Source organism: Pseudopipra pipra, chromosome Z, assembly GCF_036250125.1.
Source record: "Pseudopipra pipra isolate bDixPip1 chromosome Z, bDixPip1.hap1, whole genome shotgun sequence".
Lineage (NCBI taxonomy): Eukaryota > Metazoa > Chordata > Aves > Passeriformes > Pipridae > Pseudopipra > Pseudopipra pipra.
The window spans coordinates 19,380,244-19,395,679 of record NC_087581.1 but is presented as its reverse complement, the minus strand read 5'-3'; the positions used below and the strand labels follow the sequence as shown (position 1 = coordinate 19,395,679).

At 38.9% G+C, this 15,436-nt stretch overlaps 1 protein-coding gene across 7 annotated transcripts in view; it reads right to left on the bottom strand.

Annotated features, from left to right (window-relative positions):
- Positions 1–15,436, bottom strand: part of MAST4 (microtubule associated serine/threonine kinase family member 4) — a 301,580-nt gene that overhangs the window by 206,342 nt on the left and 79,802 nt on the right. For 6 of the 7 annotated variants that reach the window (XM_064641886.1, XM_064641885.1, XM_064641882.1 and 3 more), the window contains one exon: positions 13,320–13,441. In XM_064641886.1, the coding sequence (XP_064497956.1) occupies positions 13,320–13,441 (122 nt within the window). Of the gene's footprint in view, positions 1–13,319; positions 13,442–15,436 lie in introns of those variants that run through there. The other variant, XM_064641890.1, reaches the window with a different exon arrangement.

The window sequence follows — 15,436 nt, the reverse complement described above, 5'->3', positions numbered from 1 at the left end:
GAGAATAGGTAAAGAACCCTCTGAGTTGAGGCATTTTCTAACAGTCAGCTCAGTGGCATACTTTAGATTTTGTATATGGAAAAGGAAGCAAATTCTTAAAAAAATTCTCATGGCAAAAGAGTAACAATAGCAATTACATTTTGAATAATCCCTCTTAGATATACAGAAGTTTGATTCTCAGGTGAAATCAGTAATAGGCCAGCTGCATTCCAATTACAGATATTAAACTTTGGCATGGTGTAAGTTCTTTTTTTATTTTGAAATCACTCTGAAAAATGACACAACTAGTCTCCTTTATTTTGATGCCACGTTCTTCTTTTTAGAAGCACTTAATCTCAACACTTGTAATAATGCATGATTTTCTCAATGAGATAACATATTAATGTACTTTAGCTTAAAGAAGTGTAATTCTTCTTAATATCTTTTGGCTGTTTCTTACACTCTAACATTTAACACTTTCCATTACACATGCATGGTCCCACTTCTTCACAAGAGCACCCTCCCTCATTAAAGAACAATAGTTAAGCCTTTCAACATGCAAATTAATTCAGAAGATAGTTCACCTTGCTGAAGTCTTGACTCCCCACAGACAGAAATTCCATTAGAAACCAACAAAGTAAGGAAGTCTGGAACAAAAGGGAATGTTCTCCTACTGATCACTAGTGTCAATCCCATATTTAACACATTTAACAAGCATGCCAAAAAAACATTTATTCACAGTTACAAGCTTCTGGAAAAGCACATCATGCTAGGGAAGTTTGTTCAGGATGTGCTTTGGTCATGAAATTAATGAAATACAATGAGATCCAACTCCACTTCAGCTGTTGTTTAGTTCCATTACTTAACTTGAGCTTACTGTTTCCCCTCCCTTATTTAAAGCAGGCAATCTCATAATTCAGCTTTGTTTCTTACTACCAACCTTCACCCTCTCTCAAATAGACAACCTAACAGAGGGAATTAGGAATCTATGATCAGCCAAGTGTATATTACTATGAAATTATTCCATGCATTACAAAGCCAACCATCATTTCTGAATTTCATTGACCAAATACTATCTTCCACTGCACCACATAACTGCAGGTATTCAGCATGATCAAGAGGTTAAATGTATTTATGAGAGAGTAGCAGTTAACCAATCTCCTGCTGATTATTATATCTTTTACTCAAGTGACATTAGGTTGACTTGGGCACTTATGTTGTTTCTTAATCTCCACACCAACCTGAAAGAAACTCCTTAATAGATGCAATGGTTCTACTGTACTATTTATTTACTAAAAATCTGACAGAACTGGATATAGACATATGCACTACAATATGGCATATTGTGGTAAAAGAGAAAAGCAAGAATACTTTCTAGCTTTACTGAGATGGTAACAATTGATGCTAAAAATCATCAGTCCACTGTGGCACTGTACAGAAGAGGGAAACAAACACGGTGACTGCACCACAGCAGTGAAGTCAGAACAATTTAAATCACCGTATATCAGGACAAGGGAGGGATTGCAGGAATACTAACAGGTAAGGTATAGTAAAAAATATCAAAGTCCACATTTCCACCTGCTTCCACAGGTGGAAGTGCATTTTACAGTAAGATATCTGATTCCACATGAATGTACAAGGAGGTCTGACTAAAAACCAGAGGTACAAACAACCAGCAGCATGTGCCAAAGCCATCTGTGATAATCAATCCACTTAACGTTTCAGGTCAGTAAAACTACGTCTGATTTTAAACCTAGAAATGTAAGAGATTAGAAGCAGCAGTGTACCATCCAACACAAAAGTACTCTGCTGGATGTTCTCAAATTGAAAAATGCCTGCAGAGGAATTCTTGCTAGACACCTTTGCTTTGTGGAATTTATTAAAAAAAAAAAAAAAAAAAATCACATAAAGAGAAGGAATGTTCATTCCCACCAGAGAGATTTGGATAAACTACATTTCCCCTCCCTCCTCCAGTGCCTATAAGTCAGCAGTGTCATTCAACCAGTTTGAGTCTCTTTATTTTGACAGTTACAGCTATCATCAGAACCATGGGAGTACTTCAGCTTGAGGGATGAGAGCTATAGTTCCCACACTGTCTGCTTCCATCCTCTGCTACATTACAATCACTTCGCAAGTACCACAGGCATGAGAACATGTCAACTTACAGAGGAGGAAACTAAAATGCTACTTAATCAATTTAGAATTATCCCCTATTTAGTTATCCTTTAACATAAGGATACTACCCCACAACAAAAAAAATTATCAGAAAGGAATATGTCTCATCAGCTTCCAAACAATTCCACCATTTCAGGCCAAACTTCCCTAGGAAGTTCAAAGAATTTAGTTATTTGCATTTCTGTTAACTGAAGCTGCCACAGCATCGATCAAGTTTTCTACAGTGATAGAAGCACTAGGAAAAAGTTTCTACAATGATAAAAATTAGGTTTCTTGACAATATAAAGTATCATTATCAAAATTCAGGTCAGTGGAGCAGTGCCTTATCCTCTACATCATTTTTTTAATCATCCTATCTTAATTCTGCATGAGTATCAAATTCCAAAGACTGCTAAGAACAGTCAAAGAAATTGTATCTGTCTCATAAGAACACTGAATAACACCCTAACCTACTGTTACTCACCTAGGCCACACAGGGAGCATTCACTCCAAAGTTACCAGTACTCTCACTATGCCTTCAGATCCTGAATGCAGACATAAGTGTAGACAATAGTTTTCCTACACTAATAATGGTATTCCCAATGCCCATCTTATCTCGATTTATTTTGAAGTCAGAGCTGTGAGAGAAATGAGTTTAAACTTTTATTATATTCTTCTAAGAATGGAAATCAGACCATTAAAATCAGATTTGTACATCAGCACATCTCCTGTACAAGTACATTTGTACATCTCCTCAAGCAAAGAACCACCTCTTTGCAACTTGTTAATATTTTCTCATTAAATGTTAAAAACTCTGGATGAATAGGTGTTTGAATTAACATCTCAAATGATAGACAATGAATTCACAGTAAGCTGCTTTCTGTGATGGTGACCAGAAGGCAGCATTATAGGTAAATTTTCCTACATCCTTCAAAATGTCAGTCATTTTTCCATTTTCTTCCTGCTTTCCATGTCTTTTTTAGCCTCTTTATCCCCCTACCATTTCCACACCTGTATATCTTTTAAGAAGTTGCAGAAGCTTTTGATCTAAGGCCAGAAAAGTCTACTACTATATTCCTGAGTCTTATTCCTTGTTAATCACAGATTATAATTTTGTTCACTTATCCTGTAAGCAAAGTCCAACAACAAGCTAAGAAAGCTTTATTCCCAGAAAGGCATCTAAACTTCAAGCAGTATAAACAATTAAACATCGATTTCTTCTGGTCATATAGTTTATTGCCAAACACCATTACTCCTTTGTTTCTCACATAGCCAATTTTACAAGCATGAAAAGTTTGTGGCCTCACTTTTGTAACACTTCCCACTTTTCCCACTTTTTTCTTTTTAAACTACTGGCACAACAATTCTAGATGACATTTTAAGATACCCATCACTAACACCACACACAGACCCAAATATCACAGCAAACAAGAATAAGCCCTTATCTGGAGTCACTACTAACATAGTTAGTATAGTAAATATAAGTTTCCATAGTAAATAGAAGTTTCAGTTCTATTTAACCATTCAGTTCTATTTAACCATTTAACCATTCCGTTACATTTAACCAAGCTTACTGACCTCAACTGTGTGGGTCCTACAGACCAAACAAAAATCTAAAAGAACAAGGCCTGCTCAGCTGACAACACAGGCTTAAGAAAGTAATTTTAACAGCCCTAGATTCTTCATTATCACTAGTCCTAGTGAGCCTTTCAGTGTTCAGGCAAAGTCTCTCATGAAGGAGGAAAACCATATGGGAAGCCTGGAAAACAGAAGTATGGTACTTATGTGCAAAATAGGGATGTATTGCTTAGCTCCTCCACATAGTTGACCTCGACTGGTTTTGTACTGTTGTCAGCATACAGAAGAGGATTATACCTTCATTCAGCTCCAATAAACTGCAATCCCTCCTTTCAGTTCTAGATTACACTAGAATACATCCTGAAAGCTGGAAGATAACTGAGGCTGATGGAAAAAGACTTACTTGCTCAAAAAGTGAGTATGTTTGGAAGAAAAGTTGGATATGCTCACAAGATCTTTTAATGTAGGTCAGTCTTCTATGAGAGATTTTTTTCCATTTTTCTTTAACTACTGATAGTTTGCAGCATTAGCTGTGTTCTCAATTCTGAGAAATTGAAAGTTCTCCTTGGGAGGAGAGTTAACCCTGACCATCACCACATCTGTATTTTAACCACATCCAAGAATTATCAAGACAAGCATAAGAATTAATAAAGCCATTAGTTTCAATCAGACAACTTAGGAAAGGTGTCAACATCTAGAACTCCATCAAGCAACTGAATCTACAGTTTTGTTTTAAACCCAAGTATGTCAAGACTATTTTGAAAAAATGATACAGACAAACAGAGACAAACAAGGATAGAAACAAATCTATATTTGTGAAACAGAGTACCCAGTCATAGGCTTGTCAACATACTACAGTTCCACAGCTCTGGACCAGGTCTACTCCAACCTTTTGCTGTGTAAAAATATGAAGTATATAGGCACGTCTATGAAGATGGATGTTCATTTCCCTTTCTCTACTACTAAATTAGATCTACCTAGTGGATTAGAACTGCAGTTAAGTATTTGTTAAAAGGCAAATACAAAGAAATATGAATGCAAATACATATTCATGGGTAAGAAATTAATCAAATAAAATACATAAGGGAGAACAACTCTCCAGTCTTAAAAGCTAGAAGCAACTGAAGCACAGAAAATCTGCTACCATTAATTGACAATTATAGTATTTCCTAGGAATAAAAACTTTCCATTTTAAAAAGATTTCCAGTGATTAGTCTTAGATGTTAAGCTAGTTGTAAGTCAAACAAGAATATGGTTTTCAACTCTATAAAATGGTTTAGCATTCAAATAACGCCCTCAGTTCAGATTCAGTGTTTCTGAAATCCGGCTAACTATTTTGGGGAGATTTTAGAGACAGAGCCAGGATTAGTCACTTTGGCAATTTCTATTATACCTTCTTTTCCTTCTTACAAGTGCCATCCTTGTACTTGCTCATTAATTTGCAGAGTATTAATTAGCTGCTCACACATAGGCATTGAAGACCTGAATCCCTGGACAGAAAGAATTAAAACTTAAAGGAACCCAAGATGCAGGTTCCTCTTGCTCTCTAGTAAGTTTACTTAAAAATAAATTCAGCTATACTCACTAGCTATACTTACTAGATAAAACTGAATACAGGCAATTAATGATTTGAAAAATTTCCTACTATTCTAAAATAAAACTCTTAAATAAAAGCTTTTTTTAAATTATGTGATTTGACCAAGCACAACTGATACTGTCATTCACTTATCTAACCAATTAGTGTTTCTAAAGTATTTGTTTTATTTGTTCACAATCATTTATTATCTACACTGTAATTTTGCAGCTTCTTGAACAACAAATGGCTGTCTTGCATCTGGGGAATAAAACACACAAAAGGGTGTTGGTGTGCTGTTTGATAACATGCAATTACTGGTAGTTAAGTTCTAATTAGCATAATTAGTTTTGAAACAGTTCTCATAATAACTGTCAAAATTATGTCAATTTAGCTGAAGTTAATGGCATATTTAACATAGACACACTCATTTTCAGTATTATACTATTTAAAAGTAAGGAAGAGGCAAAGCCCTTTCTGAAGAGGTAGAACTGCCCTTCATAGACACTGCACATTTCTTAACATTGTTTCCTTTCAGCAATCCAACTTATAAACCAGTACTTTATATAATTACCACCCTTCATTTTCCATAAGACCAGCTGTACAAATTAACACTGATGAAATGGCAATAAAAAACAAGTAAACTAAAGTACAGATGCTTGCAAACTCAGTCTTCTGTTGTTTGGGGAAAGGTAACAATATTCTGGCAGTTTGCAGGGGAATGTGTGGTTTGAAGAGGGAGGAAATCAAGAGGTAAATCCTGAAAAAACTGAAGGAAACAGTATACTAAAAAGTAGCAAATGACTCTAGTCATACCTAGATGTCTTAGTTTGAGCCGCTCCCCTGGGGCTGGGAGCTAGGGTGGCTGGTTCCAGGAGAGTTTCCTGCTGAGGGACCAATCGCAGCTGTTCTTTTTCGCTCCTGTGAAATTATATATTCACAACAGCTGGAAGTTGCTGGCAGTTTTAGTTGTGTGTGAGAGCGAGAAGCTGGAGGGGTGGACGGGAGCCCCCCGTAACCCGGGGGGGCCCTGTGCCCTCGCGGCCCTGTCTCGGCCAGTGCTGGAGGCAGCGCGTAGGAGTGTGTGTGTGTTGTGTGTAGGGGAGAATCAGAGACATCAGGGGTGGCCGGGGGCCCCCGAACCCAGGGGGGCCCCTGGGCCTCCTCGTCCTTGATTCAGCCAAGGCGGTTTCCTCACCAGTTCTCCCCCTCCACTGCACAGTAGAGGTGGTTGGAGCGGACTCAGAGGCCAGCCAGGGGAGTTGCAACTATCTGTTTCCCTGGCAGGCATGCTCCTTACTGGAGCCGAGCCAAGAGACAGGCCAGAGGGGCTTGGAGGTGCCATACGTTAGGTTTGGAAGTGGGCTACCAAAACTGAAAGCTGCAGCAGCTAAGGAAGAGTGAGAGAGCCAAACCAGCAGGTTTTTCTGGGTAAGGACTTTTTGATGAAGACTATTTGGGGTAAAAAGAACTGAGCACAGACCCAGAGCCTGCAACCTGGAGGGTGAGAACGGAACATCTTACTCCCTAGGAGGAAACCTTCACGAAACCAGGGAAGAAGAACTCAGAGTTGACTCCCTGGACTTTTCGTGATGAAGATCCAGATGGTGCAAGTTGTTTCCCTTGCAGCTCGGGATGAGACCTCAGCATGGAGCTGAGGGCTGGTGGGGGTGCACGAGAACCCCTTTCCCTCATACTCCAATGAGAGACTTTTTTTCACTGTCACCCGGAAGACTTCTCCTGAACTGATGTGGGAGGGGCCAAGGGGTGGTAGGATTATTATTAATACTGTGTATTTGTTTGCTCTTTAGGTTCTATAGTATCTATTGTGTATAGTAATAAATTGTATATATTCCCTTCCCCCATACTGAGGTGCCCATCTGAAAATTTCTCTTCAGTGTTAAATTGTGGGGGGAAGCTTGGAGATTGGATTTTTGTGACGGTAAAACCCCCACACTAGACAAAACATACCTTCACTGCTTAGCAGGAAAGGGCATAAGCCATTCACAAAGGCCAGTTTATACTGCTTTTTTAGTTTTGATGTTATTAGAAACTACTTCCAAGTATTCAAAGATGTTCCATTATTATACTAAGTAAAAATTTAGTCATTTCATTGACATCTTTCACATTTACAAGAAGAAGCAGCATGCTTTTCAGAGTCTGATTTACTTCATACTTTATATTTATCTTCCACAACAGAAAGAATACCCAACCTGAGCTCAACACTTGCCATAAAGCTGAAATCACACAACCAGTCTTGACTGAATTTAAAAGCCAAGTGTATTACAATGCAAATGTTTCATTTGAGGATCTTGTTTATTATATAAATATTTCATAGAGCAAGTTACCATAAACTAGATATGAAATATGCTGTCTTAAAAAGCCCTCTGGACTGTGAAAAATCTCGCTTGTGGCAAAAAGGTTTTTTAATTTATATAAAACAGGTAAACAAAACTAAAGCCTTCATGCTCATTAAAGTCGGAGATTACTTTTTTTAAATTAGGAAAAAAAAACACACAGACAAACAAACAATAAATAAATAAAACCCTGAACAGGAATTTGACACTAAACCATGACAAAGCCAAAGAAAATTTACAGAAATTTTACCCAATTAATTTGGTCAAATTCTTTTCCTTTCATATACACATTTATCATCATTTATCACTGCTGTCATGCTGGACTGTCCAACTGGACTTCTGAATATTGTTATATGTTTTTCTTTAATCTTTCTAACTATTTAAAGGTGACTCATCTTTGGTTTGCTTTTCATTTTACATATTTTTTTTCTGTTTTTTGTATATTTATATATATTCACCTTACACTAGGACTTTTCAAACCTCAGTCTCTGCTGTAGTCAATTTCAAGAGGGATTTTCACACAGAGTTCTTAGAGCGTTTCTCTTGCTGCTCTGCCAACTTTCCCACTCTTGGTTGACTGTCTGACAGCATCACAGTCCTCCTTCCTAACTTTATCTTTCCCCAGACTGTCTGAATCCGACATGCCCCCTTCTTCCCCCTTCTCCGTACTTCAGGGGTCTTATTTATCCCCAGGCTGCCTGAATCTGACATGTGTCCACCCCCTTTCTGAACGAGGGACCCAGGGACGGTGCAGCAGAGCACTCCCCCTCCTTTTCTGAACCAGGGACCCAGGGACGGCACAGCGCCGCTCCACTCCCCCCCCTTCGTCTGTCCAGCAGAACTCCGGAGGCCACGTGGCGCACCTCCTCCTGGTCCTCTTCTCATCACCCCCTCTCTCCCTCCTGGCAGCCAAGCAATGCAGCTGCTTCCCTAGAGTTATAGGTTAGAAATTCAGGAGAATTTTTCTTCCCCTGTTCTACTCCAAGAAAAACGGAGTGAGTGGGGGGAAGGGAGTCAATTAGCTTTACAAAAAATCTGGCTGAATTCCTGGCTAATGGCCCATTAGAGGCTGGGGGGTGGCTGGCTCTGCTCGAAGAGGGGAGAGTCAGACGGCAGAGCTCGCTCTGTCGGACGGAGACGGGGGTCTGCGTGCAGGCATTTGGAGAGAAGGCCTGGAAGCCTGTTTGGCTTCCCATCCTGGTCAGCCCTGACTGCTGGCTTCAACTTGCCTGCGAGCTGTTTTTTGTGTCCAGCCCGGACCTGCTGTGCTTTCATCGGAGAGTCTCTGTGCTCGCTGGGAGAAAAGGAGGAGCTTTTTGGGGTGCCATCAACTGAGAACAACAAGAACTCCAGGGCCCTACACCTCCAGCGATCCAACAGCGCCCCTCGCAGGCCTCAATTAGGACTGCGCTAAAGGACAGAGAAGTGTTCAGTCAGACCTTTTTTTTTCTAGGACTACTGTCTAGGTTTTTTTTGTTCTGTTACTGGTTTTGCCAACATACATATATCTTTTAAAAAAGGGTTGTTATTTCTTCTGTTTTTTCCACACTTCCTCAATTAAAGCCCCTTAATTTTGAATTTACAATTGCTGAGGGAGAGGAGTTTGGTCTATCTTATAACTCATCCTCTTTAGCAAACATTCCAGTCTCCTCAAACTGAGACGCCTGGATAGAAAAAGAGAGAAAGAGAGAAAGAGAGAAAAAGACTCCAACTCCCCCCTCAGATCCGTTTCCTCCATGAACACACCCACTCTCTTACTTAAAATACACCGGTTTTGAGTCTTACTGGGATCCATGTATGTAGCTTAACACTGCTGCAGTCTTAAAGTTACCAGCCGGTCCTTCCATTGTTTCTCTTTGTTCCATGTCCGTCCATCCCAGGTTTCTTGCCGCAACAGACCCAAAACAGACACCAAGTCCTTGAACTGCCAAAAATAGGCGGGTGCGCTTTTCAAGGACAATAGTACCTTCTCCTGGGGCCAATGGGCTTAGGTTTCCCGGGTTTTGGCACCAAAACTGTGGGAAACATCCCTCTCTTTACATTTAGAAAGACGGCATAAACTTAGGGAACAAAGAAACAAGGAAGACTTTATTCAATGTGTTGGGTCTTTCTCACACCGAGTTTCCAGGGAAAAAGACCCTTTCAGTTTAAATTCCATATATTTTATAGTTTCACAAAATCCCACCCTTTTCAGGTAAGTTTTAATGTATTCATTTTTACCTAAAAAGGTTTCTTTTCTCTGAAAAGGGGCTTTCGCTTTATCCCAACTGGCTGCAAGCCATCCCCTGTCAAAGGTGATGGATCTTCCTTTGTTCTTAGCCCAAAGCGAAGAAGAACCTTGTGTACAAAATGGCCCTAAAAGATTTAATTTTAAGAATTTTCTCATTTCCCTTATCCCAAAAGAGACCCTGATACCCAACTTCAGGTCTTGGAACTTGGATATCTTACAACTTCACAATACACCTATTGATATAAAAAAACTCCATATTTTTATTTCTCATATCAGCTTACTACAAGAGATTAACAAAATTGGCTTTATTTCCATTTATTTTGAACTATTCTCCAAAAATTATGCTAGCAGTAATAAAAACAGACAAATCACAACATTACATTAACAAATGGTATTTGTAAATACTTGTGGAGTGGCAGGGGGCTAGCAGAGAACAGGAGAATTACTCCTAAACTTTGGACACTGAATGAGGCAGCAACTCCAAGTCGCCTCCCAGACAACTTCAGCAGAAAATAAGCACTTTCAGAGGCCAATCCATCCTACTATGAAAGAGATGCCTGAAATCAGGCAAGAGGACTGTTAGCCTACAGTGCAAGGAGAGTAAGACCAACAATCTCTACCAGTTTCCCTACACTCCTGCAGAACTCAACACTGAGACACACACTGAATTGCCTTCCAGGAGCATGTATTACTCTCCACTAACTGCAGATAGGAAGAGACTGACCAAAACAACATGACCTGTGAAAACATCCTGAGAACCACTCCACACCTCAGCTTCCCATTTCTATTTAGTGTTGAAGATGTTCTGTATCATTTTCTTAATGTTTTTAATTCCCCATTAACACTCTCTGCAGACTCCCATTATCTGTGTCACCACCACAGAAATTGTTTGTTGTGGACGGCTCAAAATGCTCATGCCAGAAATTGAAGAGTAACAAGACTATCACTTGGCTATCTCTGAATTAAAAGCCCACATCAAATCCAATACACTGCCCATTCATCTGAAAATTAGCCTTCCCTACACATCTTTAACCCAGTTATATGGGTCTACATGGAAACCGTATTTTTAATTTATAGTGAGTGAATCATGCATAGCTATTGAATTCCATCTAAAGCAACACCTGTGGCCCATTTTTAATCAACATTCTGTAAGTCACTTAAAAATCTATAGTTTCCGACAGAAAGGTTTTATATCTGCGCCCCAGTAAGTGGTTTTGTTCTTACAAATTATTGACAGAAGAAGGGAAAATGTCTTTTGTACCCTGTTTGCAATTACACTAAACACTAGCACGTGTCTTGACCTGTTGGCTCACCATTCTTGTCTATATTGGCACATAATCACTGCTCAGTCAGGTCCACATCAGCTGAGTATCAATCTCAGCAAGAGTGATCACTCCTAGAAGAGGAACTAATATCATTTTTCACAAGTGAAACAATACACTTAAAATAATTTCATCTCAGACTGTGAACAGCTACAGAAAATTCTTCATACAAATCTCTTCTATGTAACTTTGTCATAAATATAATTAAAAACTCCCCTTAGTAGAATGTAAGAATAGACCTGCCATATTCAACTCTGTCAAATCACAGCATCAAGGAAAGAAAAAAAAAAAAGCAAGGAAGAGGAGTGATCCCTAACTTATGGCCCCTTTTAAGCAAAGGCCAGCGTCTTTCAGAAGCCTGACAGCAATGTATTTGTCAAAGAAGGCTTGAGAAGAGCTCTGGCTATGTGACATTAACATTAACCTCCTCAGGAGACAAGTCTGATCAGCAGTTCCAGATAAGAAATAAATACTTCCGAGGAACCTGCATCTCCGCCCTGTGCACAAGCTGCTCAGATCTGCTTAGACGGCTCTTGCCTGTTTTTGTACCAGCATGAAAGAAACTGCAGTCAGGCACAGACAAAAGATGTGGAGGAACAGGAAGGAAGAAGTCTGTGGCAGACAGATATGCCAAAAAACTAGATGGGTGATGAGTGAAAGGTCCTTAAGGAAGCCTGGCTCACTGAATTTTTCATTAGTCCATTGTTTTATGACCATTTAAAATACTTTTTGTCAAAATGCTGCTGCATCTTCCTCTTCCTATAGTTTAAGCATCACACCAAAACAAAAGCACAATATTGATAGCAGCATGTCACCTAATAATTGTGCACACAGAAATAGAATCAAATAGCAACAGCACTTTTTAGACTTAGTTAATTTGGAAGAAATTATTTTTTATTCCCAAATACAAAAAAGAAGGAAAAAATGTACAGTTTTCATGCAATTTAAATTGATTTCTGAGCATTCACCTATTTTCTTTTTCATTTTAATTACACATAATCCAAATCTTTCCTTCAAAATGAACAATGTTTCTACTAATAGACTAGACAAAAAAAATACACAGGATGATACTAGGGTTCAAAGCATACAAGATCCAATAGAATCAACTCTTTCTATTAAGTGTGCAGTCCAATAAATCATATCTGCCCCAAAGAGCCACAAACAGCACCACCACTAGGCAGAAACCAGGACTAGGTTTATAGATGAAAATTTGTTGCCTTTGAAGTAAAATACTATTTCAGACAGATCACGGAGAAAACAGCCATCTACATATCAATGTGATAAGAAAAACTGTCATGGTGCTACCTGTTCAGCATTGGCTGACCATAGCTGCCTTCAACCTGAATATTGCATTAAAAAAAATCTAAAACAAACCACAGAACAAGCTTCCCCTAGAAAGCAGACACGGATCAACAAGGTTTTAACAACCACCCCAAAGGCAGGAGGGGGGGAGGCAAAACGTTAATAATTCTTTTTCTTTTTTTATATAGCAAGAAATATATTAAAGTAACTCTTTGAAGAAAAGTATAGGCTAGTACACAGAGTCCCACATTCAATTTCACCACTTCTTAAGATATTAACATGCAGAAGCACAAAGCAGCAAAATGGATGCCTGAAAACAAAAAGCTGGAAGTTCAAGTGTATGACACATCTCTTCCCCTTTCTCTCTTATCATTTTATCCAAAATTTTTAATTAAGCTCATGCTTCATACACCTATGTCCTCCTAAGGACAGAGTACTGCAGGAAGTGGAAAGACATTGATAGAAAAGAATGTTCAGGAGAAAGCAATAGAAGACAGCTGTCCTGTTTAAAATAGTATGCCTTTTTTTCAATTAAAGAAACCATTTACATGCAAACACCTATATTAATGAAACATTCAGCTCAGACTTTATGTAGAATCCAGTAACCCAATTCAGAGTTACTGCTACCATAAATGTTACTCAGCTGCACTCAACATACTAAGTAATGTTATGTCCACACATGCATTAGATATTTTAAAAATGCTGCTTAAGGAGGAGAGGTTGGTCTGGAAATAAACTTCTGCTTTGATATCCATTCCCCCACTAACAGATACAGATTTTTTTTTTTTTTTGGTACATTTCTAGCTTTGAAAAGAATTACTCACCAAACTAGCAGTAAGTGAAGGTGCTGACTGTCCAAGTGTTTGGTAGCGCATGCGAACAAGATTTGAGGTTTCTACAGGTTGCCACAGCTGCTGTCCAGTTGCACTGGGAAGCAAATACTTGCCTGTCAAGTTAAGAAAGAGTGAGTTAAAAAGAGGAGACATTTCAGATGAGGCAATGCAATGGACAAAATTTACTATAATGCTCTTGCCACCCTAAAACACTACAGCCCTGATCACAGGTGATTTCATCAGAACAGAATTCCTACTACTCACTTCCTAGTCCTTCACATCACCCTTCCACAAGCTACAATTTCATAGGCAAATTCATGTCTTCAGTATTCTCACTTTTCCTACATAGAAGCACAATTAAAGATACAACAGATACAAATATCCAGAATGGTGGTTCTGAACCAAAGAAACCTAAATTCTGAAAGCTAGTTAAACAAAAATTAAAAAAAAAATAATAAATAAAAATATGCCTCTATCTACCCCTTTAAGGAATAATGTTCTATGTCTAAGGGACAAAGTGAGGTTTATTGGAATAAGACACTTATTATGTGGATAACAATTACACCACTACGTGAGCGAGGACTATTCTGCTTCTCTTCCAAAATTCCTTACAATCTACCCAATAGATATCACTCAATTCCCAAGAAAGTATCTTTACCCAGTGTCCCAAACTAGCGGAGATCACCAAGGTCCAGGCCAGCTATTCCTCAGGAGTGCTCACACGGGGCTCTCAGGGAGCAGTGGATGTAATCCCCCCCCAGGTGCCTGCCTGTGCTCACTACTTACTGTGGGAAGGAAAGCTCAGGCCACAGAAGGCCAGATCCCCAGTCAGAGCACTGCCACTCAGTATGGACTGTGTCCCCACAGGTACTAATTAGGCAGACCACATCTCCAGCTCACAAAGCCCCTGAGCTACCAACAAGCAGCAAGAATATTCAGGGAATTATATTAAGAGGACAAGCACATTCTGCTTACTTTCAGCCACTGTCAAGAAACAGGACAAGAGGCTATATACTGTCTTGGTAATATGTCCACCTTAAATTCTTAGTTATCTCTGAAAACGATGCAAAAGTGAGACAATCACACTACTAAACCAACTGACTTCTCTTAGAAGACCAACAAGGTGATGCAAAGCAACAATTCAAAAGACTTTCTATTTTTAATCAAATCTAAGTTCAAAAACACAATGCAAGGTTTTGACTGAACAGATCAAATGAAAAACATCACCAGGCCACATGGTCTAAACATTTGTTTCTTGAAATCACTAATTCCCACCTCATTAATCTTGTCACCTCAGACAACTATGGAGTGGGTATGTGTGTAACCATTGACAAAGGATTTGTACTCTGATAGACAAGTACAGGTTTGCCAGGAAATCAAGACGCCTCAGCTCCGTAACCTTATTTTTAACAGTAGATCTACAGAGAGCTGCTGAGATCTCTGGAAGTGATTGTCTTGGGAGCTAGAGAGTTCCCATCAGCAGCCCACGATAGTCTTTAACACTTCCCAATAAGTCTTCAAAATGTGCTATTGTTCTTTGTTAAACTGGTAAAGCAGAACCCATAAACATTTTTTCATCCAATTTGCTATCAGCCTGCCCAAGACTAGAAGAAAACCATACAATAAAGCTGTGGTTTCTTACCCAATTATCTAGGATAACATTTCCAAGAACTGGAAAACCTGAATTAATTTCCCATCTGCTCTCTCTGCCTGTTTCTATCAAATTCAGGTTCCCTTTCTATATAGGCTTCCATCATCCTCAACTAAAAGGATGCCATAAAAAGCTTAACGCACTGATTGCAACAAAGACATCTTTGATACTCCACTAATGTCAATCCTGAAATATACCAGTATGACATATACAGTCAGAGAGAGATTTATATCTATGACCTCAAAAGATTAATTCCTTCTCCTCTGGACAGCAAAAAGAGAATTAAAAAGTGCATGCAAAAAACTAAGTTGTACAAACTTTCCATTTAAATGGGTGTTTTATTTCTTTAATGTTTTCCACATTGAAAAATATCCTGGGATAAAACCAGACATTTCCTAGTGCTAGTTTTCCTGATTACAAAAATCTCTCAGGCTAAATGCAAACTACAAACACTGTA